General features: G+C 42.6%; 1 protein-coding gene across 3 annotated transcripts in view; it reads right to left on the bottom strand.

Moving 5' to 3' along the window:
* Positions 1 to 20,672, bottom strand: part of SYT3 (synaptotagmin 3) — a 379,591-nt gene that overhangs the window by 116,255 nt on the left and 242,664 nt on the right. For all 3 annotated transcript variants that reach the window (XM_089655190.1, XM_089655188.1, XM_089655189.1), the window contains one exon: positions 9,974 to 10,352. In XM_089655190.1, coding sequence (XP_089511316.1) covers positions 9,974 to 10,352 — 379 coding nt within the window. The remainder of the gene's footprint in view (positions 1 to 9,973; positions 10,353 to 20,672) is intronic.

The raw sequence follows: 20,672 nt of genomic DNA, 5'->3' as shown, positions 1-20,672 counted from the left end.
TCTTCTCTTAGTAGCTAACCTGTCCAGGACCCCACAGCTGAAGACCATGGGGCAAGTCTTTGAGTTGGCTTCTGGTTAGCTTGTGCCAATGTACTACTGCCTGTACCTACAGTGCCTTGAAAAAGTATTCATACCCCTTGAAATTTTCCACATTTTGTCATGTCACAACCAAAAACTTTCCTACAGACTACACAATATACACTGATTTGCGTTATCTTTACCAAAGAAATGTAGCAGAATACATTTTGACCTAAATTATTATGAAGAACGTTTGTTTGTTTGCAAAACTGTAGAACAGAAATGAAGAAAAATTTATTTTTTTTACATTTTGGGGCTTTTTTCATTTATTTAGCAAAAAAAAATCCAGTGGTAAGTAACCACTTGCCCTCCAGATGATTTCCCCCCCCCCCCCCCTTCCTGACCAGGTCATTTTTTGTGTTAGGGCGCTGCGTTACTTTAACTGACAATGGCGCGGTCACGCAACGCTGCAACCAAATTAAATTTACATCCTTTTTTTCCTCACAAATAGAGCTTTCTTTCGGTGCTATTTGATCTCCTGTGCATTTTTCATTTTTTGCTCTATAAAAAAAAAAAAAGACAGACAATTTTAAGAAAAAATAACAATATTTTTGAATTTTACTACTAAACATGTCCAGTAAAGAAATTTTTAAAATCACATTTTGTCATTAATTTAGGCCAAAATGTATTCTGCAACAAGTCTTTGCTAAAAACAAATTCCCAATAAGTGTAAATTAATTGGCTTACGTGAACGTTATAGCGTTTACAAATGGCGGTATATATACTGGGATTTTTTTTTTTATTTATTACTAGTAATGGCGGCGATCAGCAACTGTGGCGGGCATTCTGACACTGGGGAGAACTGACTTGGGGTCACTGACATCCCCAGTGACACCAATACAGTGATCAGTGTTAATAAATAGCACTGACACTGTACTAATGGCACTGGACAGGAAGAGGTTAACATGCGGGGTGATCAAAGGGTTCACTGTGTGCTGTTTTACATAGTGGGCTGTGTTTGTGCTTCACTGTAAGCACACTGCTTTGTATGGCTCTGTTATGCACAGACATGCAAAGCAGTGTGCAGGAGCTGACAGGGGAGAGATCTGTTTTGTTTACAAACAGTTCTCCCTGTCGGAGATGCTCAGCAATCACCAGGCGCCGCTGAGTAATCACCGCCTGGGATCGGTGATTGACAGCCGAGGCTGAGCATGGCAGCGCGGGTAGGGCGCGCGCATGGATCGCGTGCGCCCCCAACCTGGAAATGCGAAATCACGTATGTATACGTGATGTTGCACACTGTAGAAGTACTCCTGCTATAGGGCGGATGGGAAGCTGTTAAAAACCACCAAAAGAAAGCTCAATTTATGTAAAAATTATAAAAATTTAGTTTGGGTCAGGGGCGGATTGACAACTCATGGGGCCCCCGGGCAATAGGGGATCATGGGGCCCCTGTGTCCTTGCCCAAACTCAAAAAAGCCTATGAAAAAGGTACCAGGGGTATCTAATGGGGCCCCCTACTGACCCCGGGCCCTCGGGCAGTGCCCGAGTTTCCAAATGGTCAGTCCGCCCCTGGTTTGGGTACAGTGTTGCATTACCAAGCAATTGTCATTGAAAATGTGCTGAAAATTGGCCTGGGCAGAAAGGAGGTGAAAGTGTCCGGTATTGAAGCGGTTAATTAAAAAGGCAGCAGTATGTTTCTGGGCGAGTTATTCCTACTTGAAAGAAAAATAGGACAGAAAAAAATTTGTACTGTGTATTGGCAAAAACGCTGGCTCTATTTATTTCACGAGTTCCTCATTTCAGATTAATATCCTGCTTTTTAATTAGACTGGCTTTCTTCCTTGCATCCTGTAACGACATATTGAAGGAAGTAGCTAATCCCTGTAATGGCCATGCTTCTAAAAGAAACCATTTGCTGCTCTTACTGCTTCTCATTTCTTAAAAGCAAAATGGACAAATTTTATTAGGAAGTGGGTGGTATGAAAAAAAAAAGAAGTCATGACTTTGGCTATTCTGGGAGTGGCCTGGATGGGCAAGGTTCAGGGTAAAGCTTGCACATATGATTCAGAAGAGGTGTGTGATACAAAGTAAGACTCGCTAATCATGGTAGCGTCATCTCACCACTGGAGTACCCAAAGAACATAGGGAGCTAAAAGATGACCCCACCCACAAAACTCCACCAACAATTTAATTGTGAACCCCAAGTCTCCATTGATCCATCAACCAGTTGGATGCAGGAAGTTGCTATAAGGGTGCACTCGGATGAGGACAACTGATGTAAGGAGGCACTCTGACGGGGACACCTGATATAAGGGGACATTCTGATGGGGATATTTCATATAAGGGGACATTCTGATGGGGACACCTGGTGTAAGGGGACATTCTGATGGGGACATCTGTTATAAGGAGACATTCTGATGGGGACATCTGATATAAGGAGACATTCTGATGGGGACATCTGATATAAGGGGACATTCTGATGGGGACATCTGATATAAGGGGACATTCTGATGGGGACATCTGTTATAAGGAGACATTCTGATGGGGACATTTGATATAAGGGGACATTCTGATGGGGACATCTGTTATAAGGAGACATTCTGATGGGGACATCTGATATAAGGAGACATTCTGATGGGGACATCTGATATAAGGGGACATTCTGATGGGGACATCTGATATAAGGGGACATTCTGATGGGGACATCTGTTATAAGGAGACATTCTGATGGGGACATTTGATATAAGGGGACATTCTGATGGGGACATCTGATATAAGGGGACATTCTGATGGGGACATCTGTTATAAGGAGACATTCTGATGGGGACATCTGATATAAGGAGACATTCTGATGGGGACATCTGATATAAGGGGACATTCTGATGGGGACATCTGATATAAGGGGACATTCTGATGGGGACACCTGATATAAGGGGACATTCTAAAGGGGACATCTGATATAAGGGGACATTCTAAAGGGGACACCTGATATAAAGGGACATTCTGATGGGGGCACTTGGTGTAAGGGGGCACTCTGATGGGGACACCTGATATAAGGGGGCATTCTAATGAGGACACCTGGTGTAAGGGGGCACTCTGATGGGGACACCTGGTGTAAGGGGGCATTCGGATGGGGACACCCCCTTACACCAGGTGTCCCCATCAGTGTGTCCCCTTATATCAAGTGTCCCCATCAGAGCCCCCCTTTACAACAGGTGTCCCCATCAGAATTATCCCTTACACTAGGTGTCCCCATCAGTGTGCCTCCTTACATCAGTTGTCCTCATCAGAGTGCATCCTTATATCAGGTGTCCCCATCAGAATGCCACCTTATATCAGGTGTCCCCATCAGAATGCCCCTTTATATCAGGTGTCCCCATCAGAATGCCCCCTTATATCAGGTATCCCCATCAGAATGTCCCCTTATATGAAGTGTCCCCATCAGAATGCCCCCTTATATCAGGTGTTCCATCAGAGTGCCTCCTTACATCAGTAGTTCTCATCAGAGTGCACCCTTATATCAACTGCCCCCATCCAACAGTTTGATGGATCAGTGGAGACCTGGGGGACACAATTAAAATCTATGAGGGCATAGATGTGCATACCCCAGCACCAACTAGATCCATACACGGGTTGAATTCCAAATTAATTTTCTTTAGAAAATCAGAAATTTCATGCGTTTTGTAATCCGATGGTGCCACTACTGATTTTTGATATTTGACCAATCAAGCCTTTAATTTCACCTCCTTTTGCTACAGAAAATAATTTTCGTAGCCAAGAATTTTCTTTTCTTTCACAGTTCATGTTTTTTTCCTTTTCGATTATATTTCTTGCACAATTCTCCCATCATTGATTAGAAATTTGTTCTTTTTTCAAAAACTTTCCAACATCAGCCAAATATATGTCAATACATTTGGGAAGAATATTTTTAAAATATATTTCAAATATATTTTTTTTCCATGCGAGTCATTGCAGCATACATTCACTTGAACAAGTCTCATGGGTTGCACTGCCTGCCAGATGCAACAGGAGGGATCATTTCCCACCCCATAGTACCGGCTCCTATGTTACTCAAGAAGAACCACAGCCGGCAGCACCAGACCCAGATCCTCTCCTAGCAGAGTTAGCTTTAAACTTAGTAATGATTTCCAAGCAGAAGCAATATGCTGTCATTGAGTTCTTGATGAAGAAGGGGTGCATGCTGTCCGATATCCACCGAAGGCTACAGAATACTTATGGAGATGAGCAATGTCTTGTCATCGGTGACAACTGTCAATGGGGTCATCTCCATAAACGTTCTGTAGCTTTCAATGGATATCGGACAGCCTGCACCCCTCCTTCATCAAGAACTCCATGACAGTGCATTGCGAAGGCGGAGAAGGAGGAGGAGGAGAAGGAGAAGAAGAAGAAGAGTTACTTTACCAACATGTGACATTCCAATTCCTAATGTATGTAACATAACCAAAACTGAATGCCCACTTTTGCATTTCTTTCCATACAGCCCTCGTAAACGCACTTTTTTTGCAGTTAGGATATATTTAATATTTTTTTTTTTTTGCAAAAGGTGGAATTCTATTTTAAAATTTTCTTAGCGCTTTATTTTAATCCTGAATACTACATGATCATACATTATTATTATTATTATTATACAGGATTTATGGCTCAAACAGTTTGCTCAGAGCTTTACAATATAATGGGAGACAATACAACAACAATACAGTTCAATAAAAGAGGGATTTGAGGGCCCTGCTCCTTGGAGCTTACAATCTTGGAGGGAGGGGCTAGTGGTACAAAAGGTAGTAACTGTGGGGGATGGACTGGTTGGAAGAGTAGAAGATTCCATTATTAGCTGAGGGCAGGATAGGCTTCCCTGAAGAGGTTTTCAGAGATTGCCCAAAAGTGAGCAGAATAGGTGATAGTCTGATAAATTCAGGTAGAGAGTTCCAGAGGATGGAGGAAGCTCTGGAGAAGTCCTGGAGATGAGCATAGGAGGAGGAGACAAGGGAGCTAGAGAGTAGGAGGTCGTGCGAGGAGCGGAGAGTACAGTTTGGGTGATAATTAGAGACAAGATCTGTGATGTAATTTGGGGCGGAGTTATAAATGGCTTTATAGGTTATTGTTAATGTTTTAAATTTTATCCGTTGGGCAACAGGAAGCCAGTGGAGGGATTGGCAGAGAGGGGAGGAGGACACTGAGTGGAGGCCAGTGGAGGGATTGGCAGAGAGGGGAGGAGGACACTGAGTGGAGGCCAGTGGAGGGATTAACAGAGAGGGGAGGAGGACACTGAGTGGAGGTCAGTGGAGGGATTGGCAGAGAGGGGTGGAGGACACTGAGTAGAGGCCAGTGGAGGGATTGGCAGAGAGGGATGGAGGACACTGAGTGGAGGCCAGTGGAGGGATTGGCAGAGAGGGGTGGAGGACACTGAGTGGAGGCCAGTGGAGGGATTGGCAGAGAGGGGTGGCAGATACAGAACAGTTAGTAAGGTGGATGATTCTGGCAGCAGCATTTACATTCACTATATTAAAGTGATACTAAAGGTTCAACTTGTTTTTTTTTTAATAACAAACATGTTATACTTACCTGCTCTGTGCAGTGGTTTTGCACAGAGAGGCTCTGATTCTCCTCTTCACGGGTCCTCCGCTGGTGCTCCTGGCTTCTCCCCACCGCTGAGTGCCCCCAGACCAAGCTGCTTGCTCTGGGGCCACTCGTGCATGCTCGCTCCTGAGCCACCTCTGTGTGAGTGCACCTCTCAGCCCCACCCCCTCCTCACTGGCTCTGATTGTCATAGCAAATGAGGAGGGAGAGACCTGGGAGAGATTCTGCTCTCATGCACATCGCTGGTTCAGGATAAAGATTGGGCTCAGGAAAGTATAGGGGGGGGAGGGGAGACTGCGGGGAGAGTTCCACACTGAAGGTTTTTTACCTTCATGCGTAGAATACATAAAGCTAAAACACCTTCAGCCTTTGGAACCACTTTAAGCAAACCTAAAACAAACTAAATGAAATCACAAGTGAATGTACTATTTGTTAATCTTGCTCCCGAGCCACCTCTGTGTGTCTATGAGACACACAGAGCACCTCTCGGCCCCTCCCCCTCCTCACTGCCTCTGATTGTCTCAGCAAATGAGGAGGGAGAGTCCTGGGAGAGTTTCTGCTCTCATGCACATCGTTGGATTGGGACAAGGATTGGGCTAAGGTAAGTAGGTAAGTATGGGGGGGGGGGGGGGCTGTGGAGAGAGTTGCACACTGAAGATTTTATTTCCCTTCATGTGTAGAATACATACAGCTAAAACACCTTCAGCCTTTTGTTAATCTTGATCCCGAGCCACCTCTGTGTGTCTATGAGACACACAGAGCACCTCTCGGCCCCGCCCCCTCCTCACTGCCTCTGATTGTCTCAGCAAATGAGGAGGGAGAGTCCTGGGAGAGTTTCTGCTCTCATGCACATCGTTGGATTGGGATAAGGATTGGGCTAAGGTAAGTAGGTAAGTATGGGGGGGGGGGGGGGCTGTGGAGAGAGTTGCACAGTGAAGATTTTATTTCCCTTCATGTGTAGAATACATACAGCTAAAACACCTTCAGCCTTTTGTTAATCTTGATCCCGAGCCACCTCTGTGTGTCTATGAGACACACAGAGCACCTCTCGGCCCTGCCCCCTTCTCACTGCCTCTGATTGTCTCAGCAAATGAGGAGGGAGAGTCCTGGGAGAGTTTCTGCTCTCATGCACATCGTTGGATTGGGATAAGGATTGGGCTAAGGTAAGTAAAGGGGAGGGGGGAATGTGGGGAGAGTTGCACAGTGAAGATTTTTTTTATCTTCATGCGTAGAATACATAAAGCTATAACACCTTCAGCCTTTGGAACCACTTTAAGCAAACCTAAAACAAACTAAATGAAATCACAAGTGAATGTACTATTTGTTAATCTTGCTCCCGAGCCACCTCTGTGTGTCTATGAGACACACAGAGCACCTCTCGGCCCCTCCCCCTCCTCACTGCCATTGATTGTCTCAGCAAATGAGGAGGGAGAGTCCTGGGAGAGTTTCTGCTCTCATGCACATCGTTGGATTGGGACAAGGATTGGGCTAAGGTAAGTATGGGGGGGGGGGGGGCTGTGGAGAGAGTTGCACACTGAAGATTTTATTTCCCTTCATGTGTAGAATACATACAGCTAAAACACCTTCAGCCTTTTGTTAATCTTGATCCCGAGCCACCTCTGTGTGTCTATGAGACACACAGAGCACCTCTCGGCCCCGCCCCCTCCTCATTGCCTCTGATTGTCTCAGCAAATGAGGAAAGAGAGACCTGGGAGAGCTTCTGCTCTCATGCACATCGTTGGATTGGGATAAGGATTGGGCTAAGGTAAGTATAGGGGGGGGGGGGGGGACTGTGGGGAGAGTTGCACACTGAAGATTTTTTTATCTTCATGCGTAGAATACATAAAGCTAAAACACCTTTAGCCTTTGGAACCACTTTAAGCAAACTTAAAACAAACGAAATTAAATCACAAGTGAATGTGCTATTTGTTAATCTCGCCTAAGCAGCAATAGCTTTTATTATGTGTCAGCAAATTAATGCACTTGTAATGTGATACCACATATCTCCCAGTAAGTACACTTCCGTGTATAATTATTTAATGTACACCGTTCCCGAGAAGAATTTTAATATTTTATGAAAACACACTGTGCAACAAAAGTTAACATTATTTTCAGAAGACGGATAATGCTAATGAAAATTAATAAGATGCATTCTGCGGACGGATAATTATTCATTCGTGGAATTACATCCAATAGTTTTATGCAAGAGGAGTCAATGTAACTCTTCAAATTAAGAGAGACTTTAAGAAGTCTCCCAGAGGTATAGTCATTAGTGTTGTATATTTAATTTTAGATGTGTACTGTAAACTTTAAACAGTGCCAAGCAAAAGGAGCAGCCAAGGGGCTAAGTAACTCTGTGAACAAACAAGCACTGCGGCATAGAAAGCACTGACTGGTTTGCACTGATGTGATTGGAAACATAACCATTAGTAGAAACAATAAACTGGGAAAGTGAATGGTTCCAACTGAAATCCATGCAAATGGCTGAATGTACCACTGTAATATATGTACACTCACCGGTCACTTTATTGGGTACACCTGTTCAATTGTTTGGCAACAAAAATTGCTAATCAGCCAATCACATGGCAGAAACTCAATGCGTTTAGGCATCTAGGGGTGGTGAAGATGACTTGTGGAAGTTCAAACCGAGCATCAGAATGAAGAAAGGGGATGTAAGAGACTTTGAACGTGGCATGGTTGTTGGTGCCAGACGGGCTGGTCTGAGTATTTCAAAAACTGCTGATCTACTGGGATTTTCACACACAACCATTTCTAGGGTTTACAGAGAATGGTCTGAAAAAGAGAAAATATCCAGTGAGCGACAGTTGTGTGGATGAAAATGCCTTGTTGATGTCAGAGGTCAGAGGAGAATGGGCATTTGACTTCAGCTGCGACTTTCAGATGGTAGGGTCAGAATTTGGCGTAAACAACATGAAAGCATGGATCCATCCTGCCTTGTATCAATGGTTCACGCTGGTGGCGGTGGTGTCATGGTGTGGTGGATCCATCCTGTCTTGTATCCATGGTTCAGGCTGGTGGTGGTGTCATGGTGTGGTGGATCCATCCTGCCTTGTATCAATGGTTCAGGCTGGTGGTGGTGGTGTCATGGTGTGGTGGATCCATCCTGCCTTGTATCAATGGTCCAGGCTAGTGGTGGTGGTGTCATGGTGTGGTGGATCCATCCTGCCTTGTATCAATGGTCCAGGCTGGTGGTGTCATGGTGTGGGGGAGATTTTGTTGGCACTAGCAAGGTGTACCTAATTAAGTGGCCAGTGAGTGTATGTGGACTGTAAACTCATACAAAGATGAAGGGTGCCACTCAAAGCTCCAGTAAGTCCTTATCTGCTATCAGCTGCTGAGAGTGCAGGTAGGGAAGGAGCTTGTCTCAGCTCTATGAATGCAAACAGGGGAAAGAGGGAATCCAGAATGCCCCATATCACACAAAACCCTGTGCGGATAGTAAGAGCAGCCTCAGCCCAGATTCTGTGCAGGCCATGCCCCCAACATGTTTTGCCCTGCCCATGGGGCTTAAGCACATTGGCCAGAGTGAAACACGTCAATGGCGTGGCTTGGACAGAGTCTACTATCCATACAGGGTTTTGTGTCATGTATGTGGACTGCCTTAGCTGACAAAGATTTGGAAATTCTGTTCATCCAGACTTGTGTTTCAGCCCCCCCTTACCCTTTTAACCCCCACCCCACCCTTCTAACCACCCCCCCTTATTCTTCTCCAAGAGTAAGAGCACTGTTTTGTCTGTGACCCCACAATTTCTTCCCTGAAGATAAGCAGTTATGTTTGATCAAAGAACCAAACCCAGCCTGCCAATAGATCAGTTAGGACCACGGGTGGACTGACAACTCATGGGGCCCCCGGGCAATAGGGGATCATGGGGCCCTTGTGTCCTTGCCCAAACTCAAATAAGCCTATGAAAAAAGGTACCAGGAGCATCTCATAGGGCCCCCTACTGACCCCGGACCCTCAGGCAGTGCCTGAGTTTCCAAATGGTCAGTCCGCCCCTGGTTAGGGCTGATTTACACTTGCATAGAAAGGAAGTAAAAACACAAGGTTAAGCCGTGTTTTTACTGACTGCCAGCTGCTCCCCCTTAAGCTACAAAGGCAGCGGATAGGGGTGCACACATGCTGTGGAAAAAACTATCCCCAATGTCGAGTTTAGCAGGACCACTCACTGTTCCTTCATGACCCCTTCATTCATTCATTTTATTGTGCTCCTCAAAACTCTCTCCAGTTCCAGAATATAATACAAAACACAATTAGTGTAAACATATCCAACCATTTATAATGAAAACAAACAAACAATACTATGCTAGGATAAAACTGGTGCAAAATCCAACTTACCTGTTAGTAGGAGCAATATTTGCAACTTGCTGGTGTGACTGTGCATAAGGCATCTGAGATTCCTTGGCCACACCCTGGCTATCTACTGGTATGTCTGGGGACGTCTGACTGATTTTAATGTTGGCTTCTGGGTAAGAGTCCATATCTAAATAAGAGCGTTCAGGCATCTCAACTCCAAGCTCTACCCTATCCACCAACAAGTCCCCATAGTGAGAGTGGTGAAGATGCCCATGGTGTCCATGATCTTTGCGATGAGTCTGAGAAGAACCTTTGTCCCTCCATGGTATCCAACATAATTTCCAGGAGACAAAGAGCAAGACTCCAAGAAGAACAATTCCACAGAAGGTGACAATAACGGAGAGCAGGCTAACCGAGACATCTGTAAGAGAAGCAATAAATGTAAGACTTCAAAAAAGTTTCATTTTTTTTTATAATATAATGTGTATATACCATGAAAAGGTAAACAATTATACATTTTAGGAAGGGGATCTGTACTGAAAGAAAGACACAGGCTGCCAATGCTGGCAATTTTTTAATTTTTATTTTCTGGTTCGTATGCAGACCAACTGGCTTCAACAATTTGATCTACTGACCTGAGCAAGTGTGTGAGTTTGTGACCCAAGAATGATGCAAGAGTTCTGACTTTTACCCAACATTAGTCATGGTTATTCTGGGTCAGTGATATAGAAGTCAGAAATAGCCAGTCAGATAGTGTTTTCACAACAGGATAAAAAATGGTCGCCCTTCTATTTCTCTCAATACAGATTATCAACAAGCATAATGTAAGCATGGGACCCATGTTTCAATTACCTACAAGTGCTGGTCATACTTCCCCATAACTGAATGCCTTTTTTTGTTTATTCAGGGTAGAAGTGCTGGTTCCTTCTAAAGCCAGATACAGACACATCGAGTATCAACTGAAATCAGCCAGTACAGTAGAAACCAGTCAGATTTTCGCCTGTGTGTACAGCTGCCTCTCCACCAGAAGCTGATCTCAGGACCGGCCTCTGTCGAACGAGCATGCTGGAAAATTAGCAGCCAACCGGCATCCAATCAGTGCTTGCAGCCAATGGCTGGGAGTGCTGACTGGTGTGTTCTGGCAGTGGAGTGGTCCAGGGGCGGACTGACAACTCATGGGGCCCCCGGGCAATAGGGGATCATAGGGCACCTGTGCCCTTGCCCAAACTAAAAAAAGCCTATGAAAAAGGTACTAGGGGCATGTCATGGGGCCCCCTACTGACCCCAGGCCCTCGGGCAGTGCCCGAGTTTCCAAATGGTCAGTCCGCCCCTGGAGCGGTCCCACTGTTAAAATATAATAGCACAGTGGGGGAGAGCGCTGTACTAATATCGCTTGTGTTAGTACAGTGATCTCTCAGGGTTTTTGGATCTGCCCTCTGGGTTGAATGAAAAAAAACTTATAAGGGGTTATTTTCTAAAGCTGGAGAGTGTACAATTTGGTGCAAATTTGCATAGAATCCAAACAGACTCCAGATTTTATTACCAAAGCTTAATCGAATAATCCAACACAACAAACACTTTACTCCTGCGCTAGGAAAGGACTCAGTAGACCCAATAGGAATGTTCTGGAATTTTCTGGAATATGCACTGCTTGCTGCCCTCCACAGACCGGGGTGGTCCAAATACACTGGATGCAAATGGAGAAACAGAAAAAGGGCGCACCGACCTAGTGCATTAACGTTTAAAATATTTATTGAAGAAACAAAGTAAGTATCATGCTCACAATGGACATAAAAACACAGGCATGTCAAACTGAACAAGATGTATGATCCAAACAACATCTGAGTCCATATGATGGAACCCTGGATGACCAACTAGTTGGCTCTGAGGAAAAGGTTGTGTCCTCAAAACGCGTTAGCCAGTTGGTCATCCAGGGTTCCATTGTATGGACTAAGATGTTGTTTGGATCATACATCTTGTTCAGTTTGACATGCCTGTGTTTTTATGTCCATTGTGAGTATGATACTTACTTTGTTTCTTCAATAAATATTTTAAACGTTAATGCACTAGGTCGGTGCGCCCTTTTTCTGTTCCTTAATCGAATAATACCTGACGTTAGAAAATCATTGGCTGCCATGCTCAATTGCCCCAGATTCTGAGTGATCCAATTTTTAAAAATCTACCCCATTGTGTCTATCAGGCTTCAGGAAGCATTGAAGTTCACAAGAGGGACCTTTGATTGTCCAACCCAATATAAAATTAGATGATAAGAATTTTATTTGTAAAATACAGTGGGACTGTAGAATTTATTAGAACCAATGAATGCTGGCAATTAAGGAGATTAATTATGTACTGGGATGTCTAGCTTTATGTCCCAGGTGGAAGACTTTCTGAAATTGATTTAAGAGTTTTGCACATGCAGATTTAACATACTGTATATACTGTATTTCTAGAAATATACATGTAATAGTCTGTTTTTTTGTTTTTTTTTTACTAGACATGTGCACACTTGACATTTTTGTTTCATTTTGGATGCATTCATTAATTTAAGAATTTTGTTTTGTCATATTCGTTATGTTGAACTGATTAATTTTCGAGATTCATTTCATATCTTCGGCATTTTCTTCGTACATTCGTTGGTCCGAGGTGATTCGAAAAATGTTTTCAAAAGATTGCTATATATTTTGGGTGGATTCCTTATTCATATATCAAAACTATTCTGAAGGATCAATATTTTAGCAGTTCCAAATGCTTCAAACCTAAGAATTGCATTAGATTGTGCATCTGAACTCACTGATTGTAACAATTAAAAATTCAATTTAAATCAAAAATTTAAGAATTTTGTTTTGTAATATTCGTTATGTTGAACCGATTCATTTTCGAGATTCATTTCATATCTTCGGCATTTTCTTCAGACATTCGTTGGTCCGAGGTGATTCGAAAAATGTTTTCAAAAGATTGCTATATATTTTGGTTGGATTCCTTATTCATATATCAAAACTATTCTGAAGGATCAATATTTTAGCAGTTCCAAATGCTTCAAACCTAAGAATTGCATTAGATTTTGCATCTGAACTGACTGATTGTAACAATTAAAAATTCAATTTAAATCACAAATTTAAGAATTTTGTTTTGTCATATTCGTTATGTTGAACTGATTAATTTTCGAGATTCATTTCATATCTTCGGCATTTTCTTCGTACATTCGTTGGTCTGAGGTTATTAAAAAAAAGGTTTTCAAAAGATTGCTATATATTTTGGGTGGATTCCTTATTCATATATCAAAACTATTCTGAAGGATCAATATTTTAGCAGTTCCAAATGCTTCAAACCTAAGAATTGCATTAGATTTTGCATCTGAACTGACTGATTGTAACAATTAAAAATTCATTTTAAAACACAAATTTACTTAAATATGAATTATCAAACAAATTGCAAAATTTAATTAATTTCCCCATGGGCTCAAACTACTATGGCATCATGTGATATCAGTGAAATTAATGCATTCTTTAATTTTGTTACTATGTCCATTTGAAGATTCGTATACATCCGAATCTCTGAGAATCAAATTTTTGGGCAAAATTTAATTTTTTACAAAACGAAACACACATATCTACTTTTAACAACCCCATTTTATTTTACAAAGACAAGGCTTAATTTGTGAATGTTTCCAGTCTTGAGACTATGAACAATGTTAATCAAGGTGTTTTTCTTGTTTTTGCTTTGCAGCCCCAATTAAGGAGGCCACTTGGAACTCCAAAACATGATTTTTTAACAATTACTGTGAACATAGAGTGTGGCTTTGTTATTTTCCAACCATTGATATTGTTAGGACTCTCCTGATCTTCAGTTGCTAAGAAGACCCGATATTTGCTCACAGCGGTTATGTATTGGATGATAAAGAATCTGGATCACATTTGAGCATAACTTTGTTTTTGAGATTTTCAGTAAATCATTTTGAAAAGGCCAACAGGTTAGATAAAAGATAAATGCATTAAAAGTCTTCAGAAATGCTTTAGGAGATGGATTATAAATTGGGCTGTAACTATTTGTTCTACAGAACACATACATATTAATCCGACTTCCAATGGTGAAAACAGAAGGAGTGGGTGGGCGGGTGGAAGTCTGGATGGGTCCTGAGTAAAAACATTTAATGGCTCAGACTGTGAACTGACTGGGGGTATTTTTGACTTTTGCCATGATACAGATTTTAATTTAATATAAATCAGTCTCAAATTTCACCAGGCAGATTCATTAGATGAGGTTATCACAGAGGACAAGGGGGCACTCTTTATGCCTGGAGGAAAAGAAACTTAATCTCCAAACACGGAAAGGTTTCTTCACAGTGAAAGCTGTGAAAATGTGGAATAGACTCCCTCAAGAGTTGGTTCTGGTCAGCTCAGTGGATTGCTTTAAAAAAAGTCCTGGATTCTTTCTTAGATACACAGAATATAACTGGATACTAACATTTATAGGTAAAGTTGATCCAGGGAATATCCGATTGCCTCTCGGGGGATCAGGAAGGAGTTTTTTTCCCTGAAGGAACAAATTGGATCATGCTTTGCTGGTTTTTTTTGTCTTCCTCTGGATCAACTGTGGGTATATGATTATAACTTTTTTTTTTCCTTTTAATATTTGAACTGCATGGACTTTTGTTTTTTTTTCAGCCAGACTTACTATGTAGCTATGTATATATACTATGAAATATGATTAAAAAAAAGACATGGCTTTGTTAGCAAACAGAGCCATCTCAATGACAAATGACACCATTTTTTTTAAGTGCGCTCCGTATGTACCTAGAAAGAAAGACCTTTTTTTTAGAAATTCAACATCTGTTGTAAAACAAATAATAATGATAATAAATGATGAACATTTTCAAAGAGTTGAAAGGAATGTCTCTAACCCTCAAAAGCCATTTAAAGCCCAATGCGCCCTTTAAATCTATCTTTATTTTTGTAAACGGTGGTGACAATGAAAATTCTTCTCTAGCCAGTACTTCTTGCATGTTTGCTAACACCAGGTATAACTCATTTGTCAGATGGTCATAGCAATTTTTAAACTACAAAGCAAAACGAAAGCACTTCGGATTAGTTTATAAACTGCAGCCAGGTGCTGGCAATTGGCCCCTTTAAGAGGAAAAAAAGGAAAGAAACTTCAAAGACTATTAATGTATGAACTACAAGTACATTTTATGGATGTTAGGCATTCTCCACTGATTGGGCAGCATCGGGTTATGGTGAAGGTGATGCTGCTGGGGAGAATTGTAGGATGTAGTTCCACTGTATGGTAATGGTATTGCCCTGATGTTAGAAAAAACTAAAGTTCCCAGAGGGCCATAGCATGAAGTGAAGGAGTGGATTGACTCAAATTGCACTGCCCGAGAAGGTTCGGGGCAGTTGGCGCCAGGACAGGGAAGAGAACAGACATGAGGGCTAATGTGCTCCGCCAACCAGGGCCTCTGTCAACAGCATGGTGTGGGTAGCAGCATCGCCAGTAGAGAGAGAGACCATCACCACATCCATCACTCATCTACTTCAGCTCACTGGAGGAAGCTAAAAGGATCGCTGGTTGTCAGCTGCATGAATGCAGGGCCAGTGAGAGGGTTCTTAACCCAACACACACACACTGTTCGGCAGCAACTGAGTCCTCTAATTGCCAGTCATCACCATACCCTTTCGCTCCCTGGGTTAGTGCCCAGCACCAGTAACCCACTATAGGCTGTAATCATAACATCTACTGAGGATTGTCCAAGTATTCCAGAACTGACTTTATTTTGGCTTCTTTCACTTATTAGTGTTTATCTTACTCTTCAAACCAATAATACAAATCACACCTGCAACAAGTTGTACTTGGAACTGAATGCAGGTTGTGACTTCAATGATCACCAGTAGTGCACCACCGTTAAAGTGCCCCAATGATAGGCGGCAGAAGAAACCATTTAGAGACTGCCCCTTTTGCACAGCTTTCACCAAATGCAATCTATTTGGGGCTGTTTGGCCCAAAGAAAGTCCTGCAGGTAGACTTGGACCTAGCAGCCTAACTTAGGAGGTTTAGATGCATCCACTGTTTAAGCTGCCCTTGTTGCACCTTCAGAGATCCTGGTACTGATTAGGCTGAGATGGGTAGATAATGAAGAAATAGGCTCAATTATAATCTCCGGTTGCTACATATGTCTGATTTTGTATTCTGTACTCTGTGTAGTACATGGTATACTACTACTTTATCTTGCTCACTGTCCTGTCTTATTGTCTGTTAATTGTTTGCTAATATATGGTCAAGGCCTATAAGTTCTTAGACTTAATACTGTATATAAGGTCTTACTCTGAAACTGTGGTTTGTCCACCTTAAGATTGGGTTGGTGTCAAATCTTGAAGCGTAGTAACATCCCTAATATATAAATGGCTACAGACCTTTGAGGTGGGCGCTTCCATCAGATTTCGTTTAGAATGGGAGTTTGCTTTGAATACATCCTTCACAGATGAACAATGGACAAATGCTTGCATCTTGGCTCATAAATGTTCAGTAGGAACTAGATTTCAGGAAACCTCTTATAAACTATTGACAAATTGGTATGCGACCCCTAGTAAGTTGAGTCATTGGTTTCCTTTGTCATCTGATATTTGCTGGAGATATGGCCTACACAAAGGTACCATGTTACATATCTGCTGGGAGTGTCCACTACGTCAACCGTATTGGATGGAAGTTTGCAATACGATTACAGTTATTACGGGGACCTCCCTGGAGTTCACCCCAGACTGCTGTCTGCTCCATGTCAACCATTGTTCACTTAAACAATACAAACACTCTCTGGTGAGGCATTTACTGAATGCTGCCAAACAGGGGCGGACTGACAAACTGTATACTTCTTTATTATAAAGGCATGTATGAAGCTAAAATCACCAGCGGGTTTCGGACAAATCAGGTTTTAGTCATGGCCTCATGGATGCTACCACGTCCCTATTGAGGGAGGTGGCAGCATCCTCACACCTGTTTTTCCTTGAAGGTGTTTTATGGTTTATTCTATGCATGAAGTTATAAAACCTTCAGTGTGCAGCTCCCACCTCAGCTACCCCTAATAATTACTTGAGCCCAGGGGCAGACTGACAACTCATGGGGTCCCCGGGCAATAGGGGATCATGGGGCCCCTGTGTCCTTGCCCAAACTCAAAAAAGCCTATGAAAAAGGTAACAGGGGCATCTCATGGGGCCCCCTACTGACCCTGGGCCCTTGGGCAGTGCCCGAGTTTCCAAATGGTCAGTCTGCCCCTGCTGCCAAATCTATTATCCTTTGCCATTGGAAAAGCAGGTATACTCCTAAGGTTAAAGAATGGCTTTGCGCTGTTGAGGAAGTAAGTGGCATGGAGGAGACGGTAGCAATTTCCAATAATACCCCTGTTAAGTATCATGCGCTGTGGAGGCCTTGCGATATTTTCCCTTACTCAGATTTTTTTGATCATCTCCACACTGGCTGATCGGGCTGATATTCAAAAGTCACATTTTTGCTTTCTTATGATTGAGTTGTACTTGACCTTGCTACATACCATACCGTGATTTATGAGTTGTGTTTTTTTATCTACTCTCCTATATCTTTTATGTCATATTCCTCTCCTCTATATCAAAACAAAATTATTTTTACGACTGAAATGCAGTGTTAGCTGCTGTACTGTAGTTCACTGTTTTACTAAGGCGTAATTACTGATGCATTTGTGTTCCATGTACTACTTGTGTATTTTTGTACAATGTTTTTTGCTACAAATACATTTATATTGGATAAAAAAAATCTTGAATCGTGTTAACCGTGTGTCAGATTGGTAGAGGTCTCAACACGATTAGTCTAGAGGTCTCAAGATTAGTATTAGAGGGCCCAGTGAACTAGCGGCTTCTGAGGAGGATGTGCTACATACAGTATGTTTATTTGGCTTCTACCTGGGCAGAAGAGAGTTGAGCATTACCTCTCTGATATCATTATTATTATACAGTACTTATATAGCGCTAAAAGGTTAGCTCAGCGCTGTACATTATAGTGGGGGACAGAACATGAGACAATACAGAAACAAAACAAAACACGAGGGGTTCAATGGCCCTGCTCTTTCGAGCTTACAATCTAGGAGGGAGGGGATAGTGGTACAGGAGGAAGTGGCTGTGGGGGATGGAGTGGTAGGAGGAGTGGAGGAGAAAGGCTGTTAGGTGAGGGCGGGGTAGGCTTCCCTGAAGAGATTGGTTTTCAGGGTGCGCCTAAAGGTGAGGAGGGTAGGTGACAGTCTAATGGATTGGGGTAGTGAGTTCCAGAGGATGGGGGAAGTCCTGGAGAAATCCTGCAGTCGGGCGTGGGAGGTGGAGACCAAGGAGCTAGAAAGTAGGAGATCTTGTGAGGAGCGAAGATTACGGGTTGGGTGGTATTTGGGTATCAGGTCGGTGAGGTAGTTTGGGGCAGCATTATGAATGGCTTTGTATGTCTGTGTTAGTAGTTTGAATTTAATGCGTTGGGCAATCGGGAGCCAGTGGAGGGAATGACAGAGGGGGGTGGCAGAAGCGGAGCGGTTGGTAAGGTGGATGAGTCTGGCCGCTGAGTTCAGGATAGACTGAAGAGGGGATAGTCTGCGATGAGGTAGGCCGGTGAGAAGGGAGTTGCAATAGTCCAGATATGAGATAATAAGGGAGTGAACGAGTAGTTTAGTAGTGTCTGAGGTTAGGAACGCATTTTGGAGATGTTGCGGAGGTGGAGCCTGCATGAGTTTGCCAATAATTGGACATGGGGTTGGAGTGACACCTAGGACTTTGGCTTGCGGAGTGGGACTGATGGTGGCGTTGTTGGTCGTGAATATAGAGGGTGGGGGAGGGGGCACGGGCTGGGGGGAAAATCAGGAGCTCGGTTTTGGAAAGGTTCAATTTGAGGAAATGGAGCGACATCCAGTCTGATATGTTGTTCAGTAGGTGGGTGATACGGGTGGAGACTGAAGGGGTGAGGCGAGGGGTACAGAGGTACATTTGATTGTCATCAGCGTAGAGGTGATAGTTGAAGCCGTGGGTGTGTATCAGTTTGCTGAGGGAGGAGGTGTAGATGGAAAAGAGAAGGGGCCCGAGGACAGAGCCTTGAAGGCCCCAACAGAGAGGGGGAGTGAGGGGGAGGTGGTAGCATTATAGGTGACGCTAAAGGAGCGTTGGGATACATAGGAGGAGAGCCAGGAGAGAGTGGAGTCTCTGAGGCCAAGGGAGTGTAGTTTATTAAGGAGGAGGGGGTGGTTGACTGTGTTGAAGGCCGCGGAAAGGTTGAGGAGTAAGAAGACTGAGTAGTGGCCATTAGCTTTGGCGGTTAGCAGGTCATTAGTGATTTTGAGTAGGTATCATGGTGGATTAGACATACAGATGTGTGATGAGCCTTTTTGACATTGAGATGTTGGATATGTATTACAATTTTAATAATTTGTTTCTCAAATGATCTTCTGCACAATCCACTGCACTTGTTTTTAGTTGACTATACATCTTTCTCAGATATACAATGCCTGTTAGAATTGGCATGTAAAGGGTGTGCTGCATTACAATCGGGTGATTGTGTTCTGGTTCATACATTGCAACTTTCTATATTTATTTTTATTTTTAAATAGGACATGTAGCATTTCAATGTCTTTGCACAGCAGGCCCATCAAAATTAATGGTGGTATTCATTTTGATGTGTTTTCAGTGCATTTGCATTATGGAAAATCTCTATCCTAAATGTCTTTTTCTTGCTTTGCATAACACATCAACAAAATATCTGCTTATAAACTGCATAAACATATAAAGATGTTTCATATACACAAAACTGTTTGCAGTAATGGGTCAAATACAGAGGTTCAAAAGGGCCCCCCTAAATAATACACACATACTGCAGATGTCAGACAAGTCTAAGGTTATCACAACAGAAGACATGGTTGGCTCTGAGGAAGAGGTTGTGTCCTCGAAACGCGTTACCCAGTTGGTCATCCAGGGTTCCATCGTATGGACTCAGATGTTGTTTGGATCATACATCTTGTTCAGTTTGACATGCCTGTGTTATTATGTCCATTGTGAGTATGATACCTATTTTTGTTTCTTTAATAAATTATTTTAAACGATAATGCACTAGGTCGGTGCGCCCTTTTTCTGTTTCTCCATTTGTATCCAGAAGGTAAGTGCTGTCAGTAATACTTTTTTCTTTTACTTGCATTATAGTTAGACTGCATTCACACCTTTGCATTCCCATTCATTTTTAATGGCACCCCAAGTGTGGGTACCGGGTGCACATTTTGTGATGTGAAAAGCACACTAAGGCTTGGTTCACACTGGATGTGATTTAAAATCGAGCATTCTGTTTGTGATTACACCACGTTTTCTGAAGATTTCCAAATTCATTTTTGCGTTTTCTATTTTGTTTTGTGATTTCTATTGTAGTTTATATGTGCAATGGCAACAAACTGCAGAAAAAGTAATACAAGAACTACTTTTGAAATTGCGCTGCAGAAAATCGTGTATTTTAAGACCCTTAAATTGCATGGGTCCCATAATCCAGTGCCTACTCTGCCTATTTGATAATCCGGCACTTCCTTACACCACACAATCTCTCTAAGTTCTCTACTAATAATTCTTCCCAAGGTTAAAAAAGTCTGTTGTCCCACTAGATCCTTAATCCATATATTATGGCACTGCAGATTTCAAAGATCGTACTGGAACCAAATATTGAGATTAATCTCAACCATCGCTACTCAACCGATTTAAAAAATGTA

This window comes from Staurois parvus, unplaced genomic scaffold (genome assembly GCF_062004578.1).
Source record: "Staurois parvus isolate SC_StPar_1 unplaced genomic scaffold, SC_StPar_1.0 ptg000827l, whole genome shotgun sequence".
Lineage (NCBI taxonomy): Eukaryota > Metazoa > Chordata > Amphibia > Anura > Ranidae > Staurois > Staurois parvus.
This window is presented reverse-complemented; position numbering and strand designations above follow the sequence as displayed.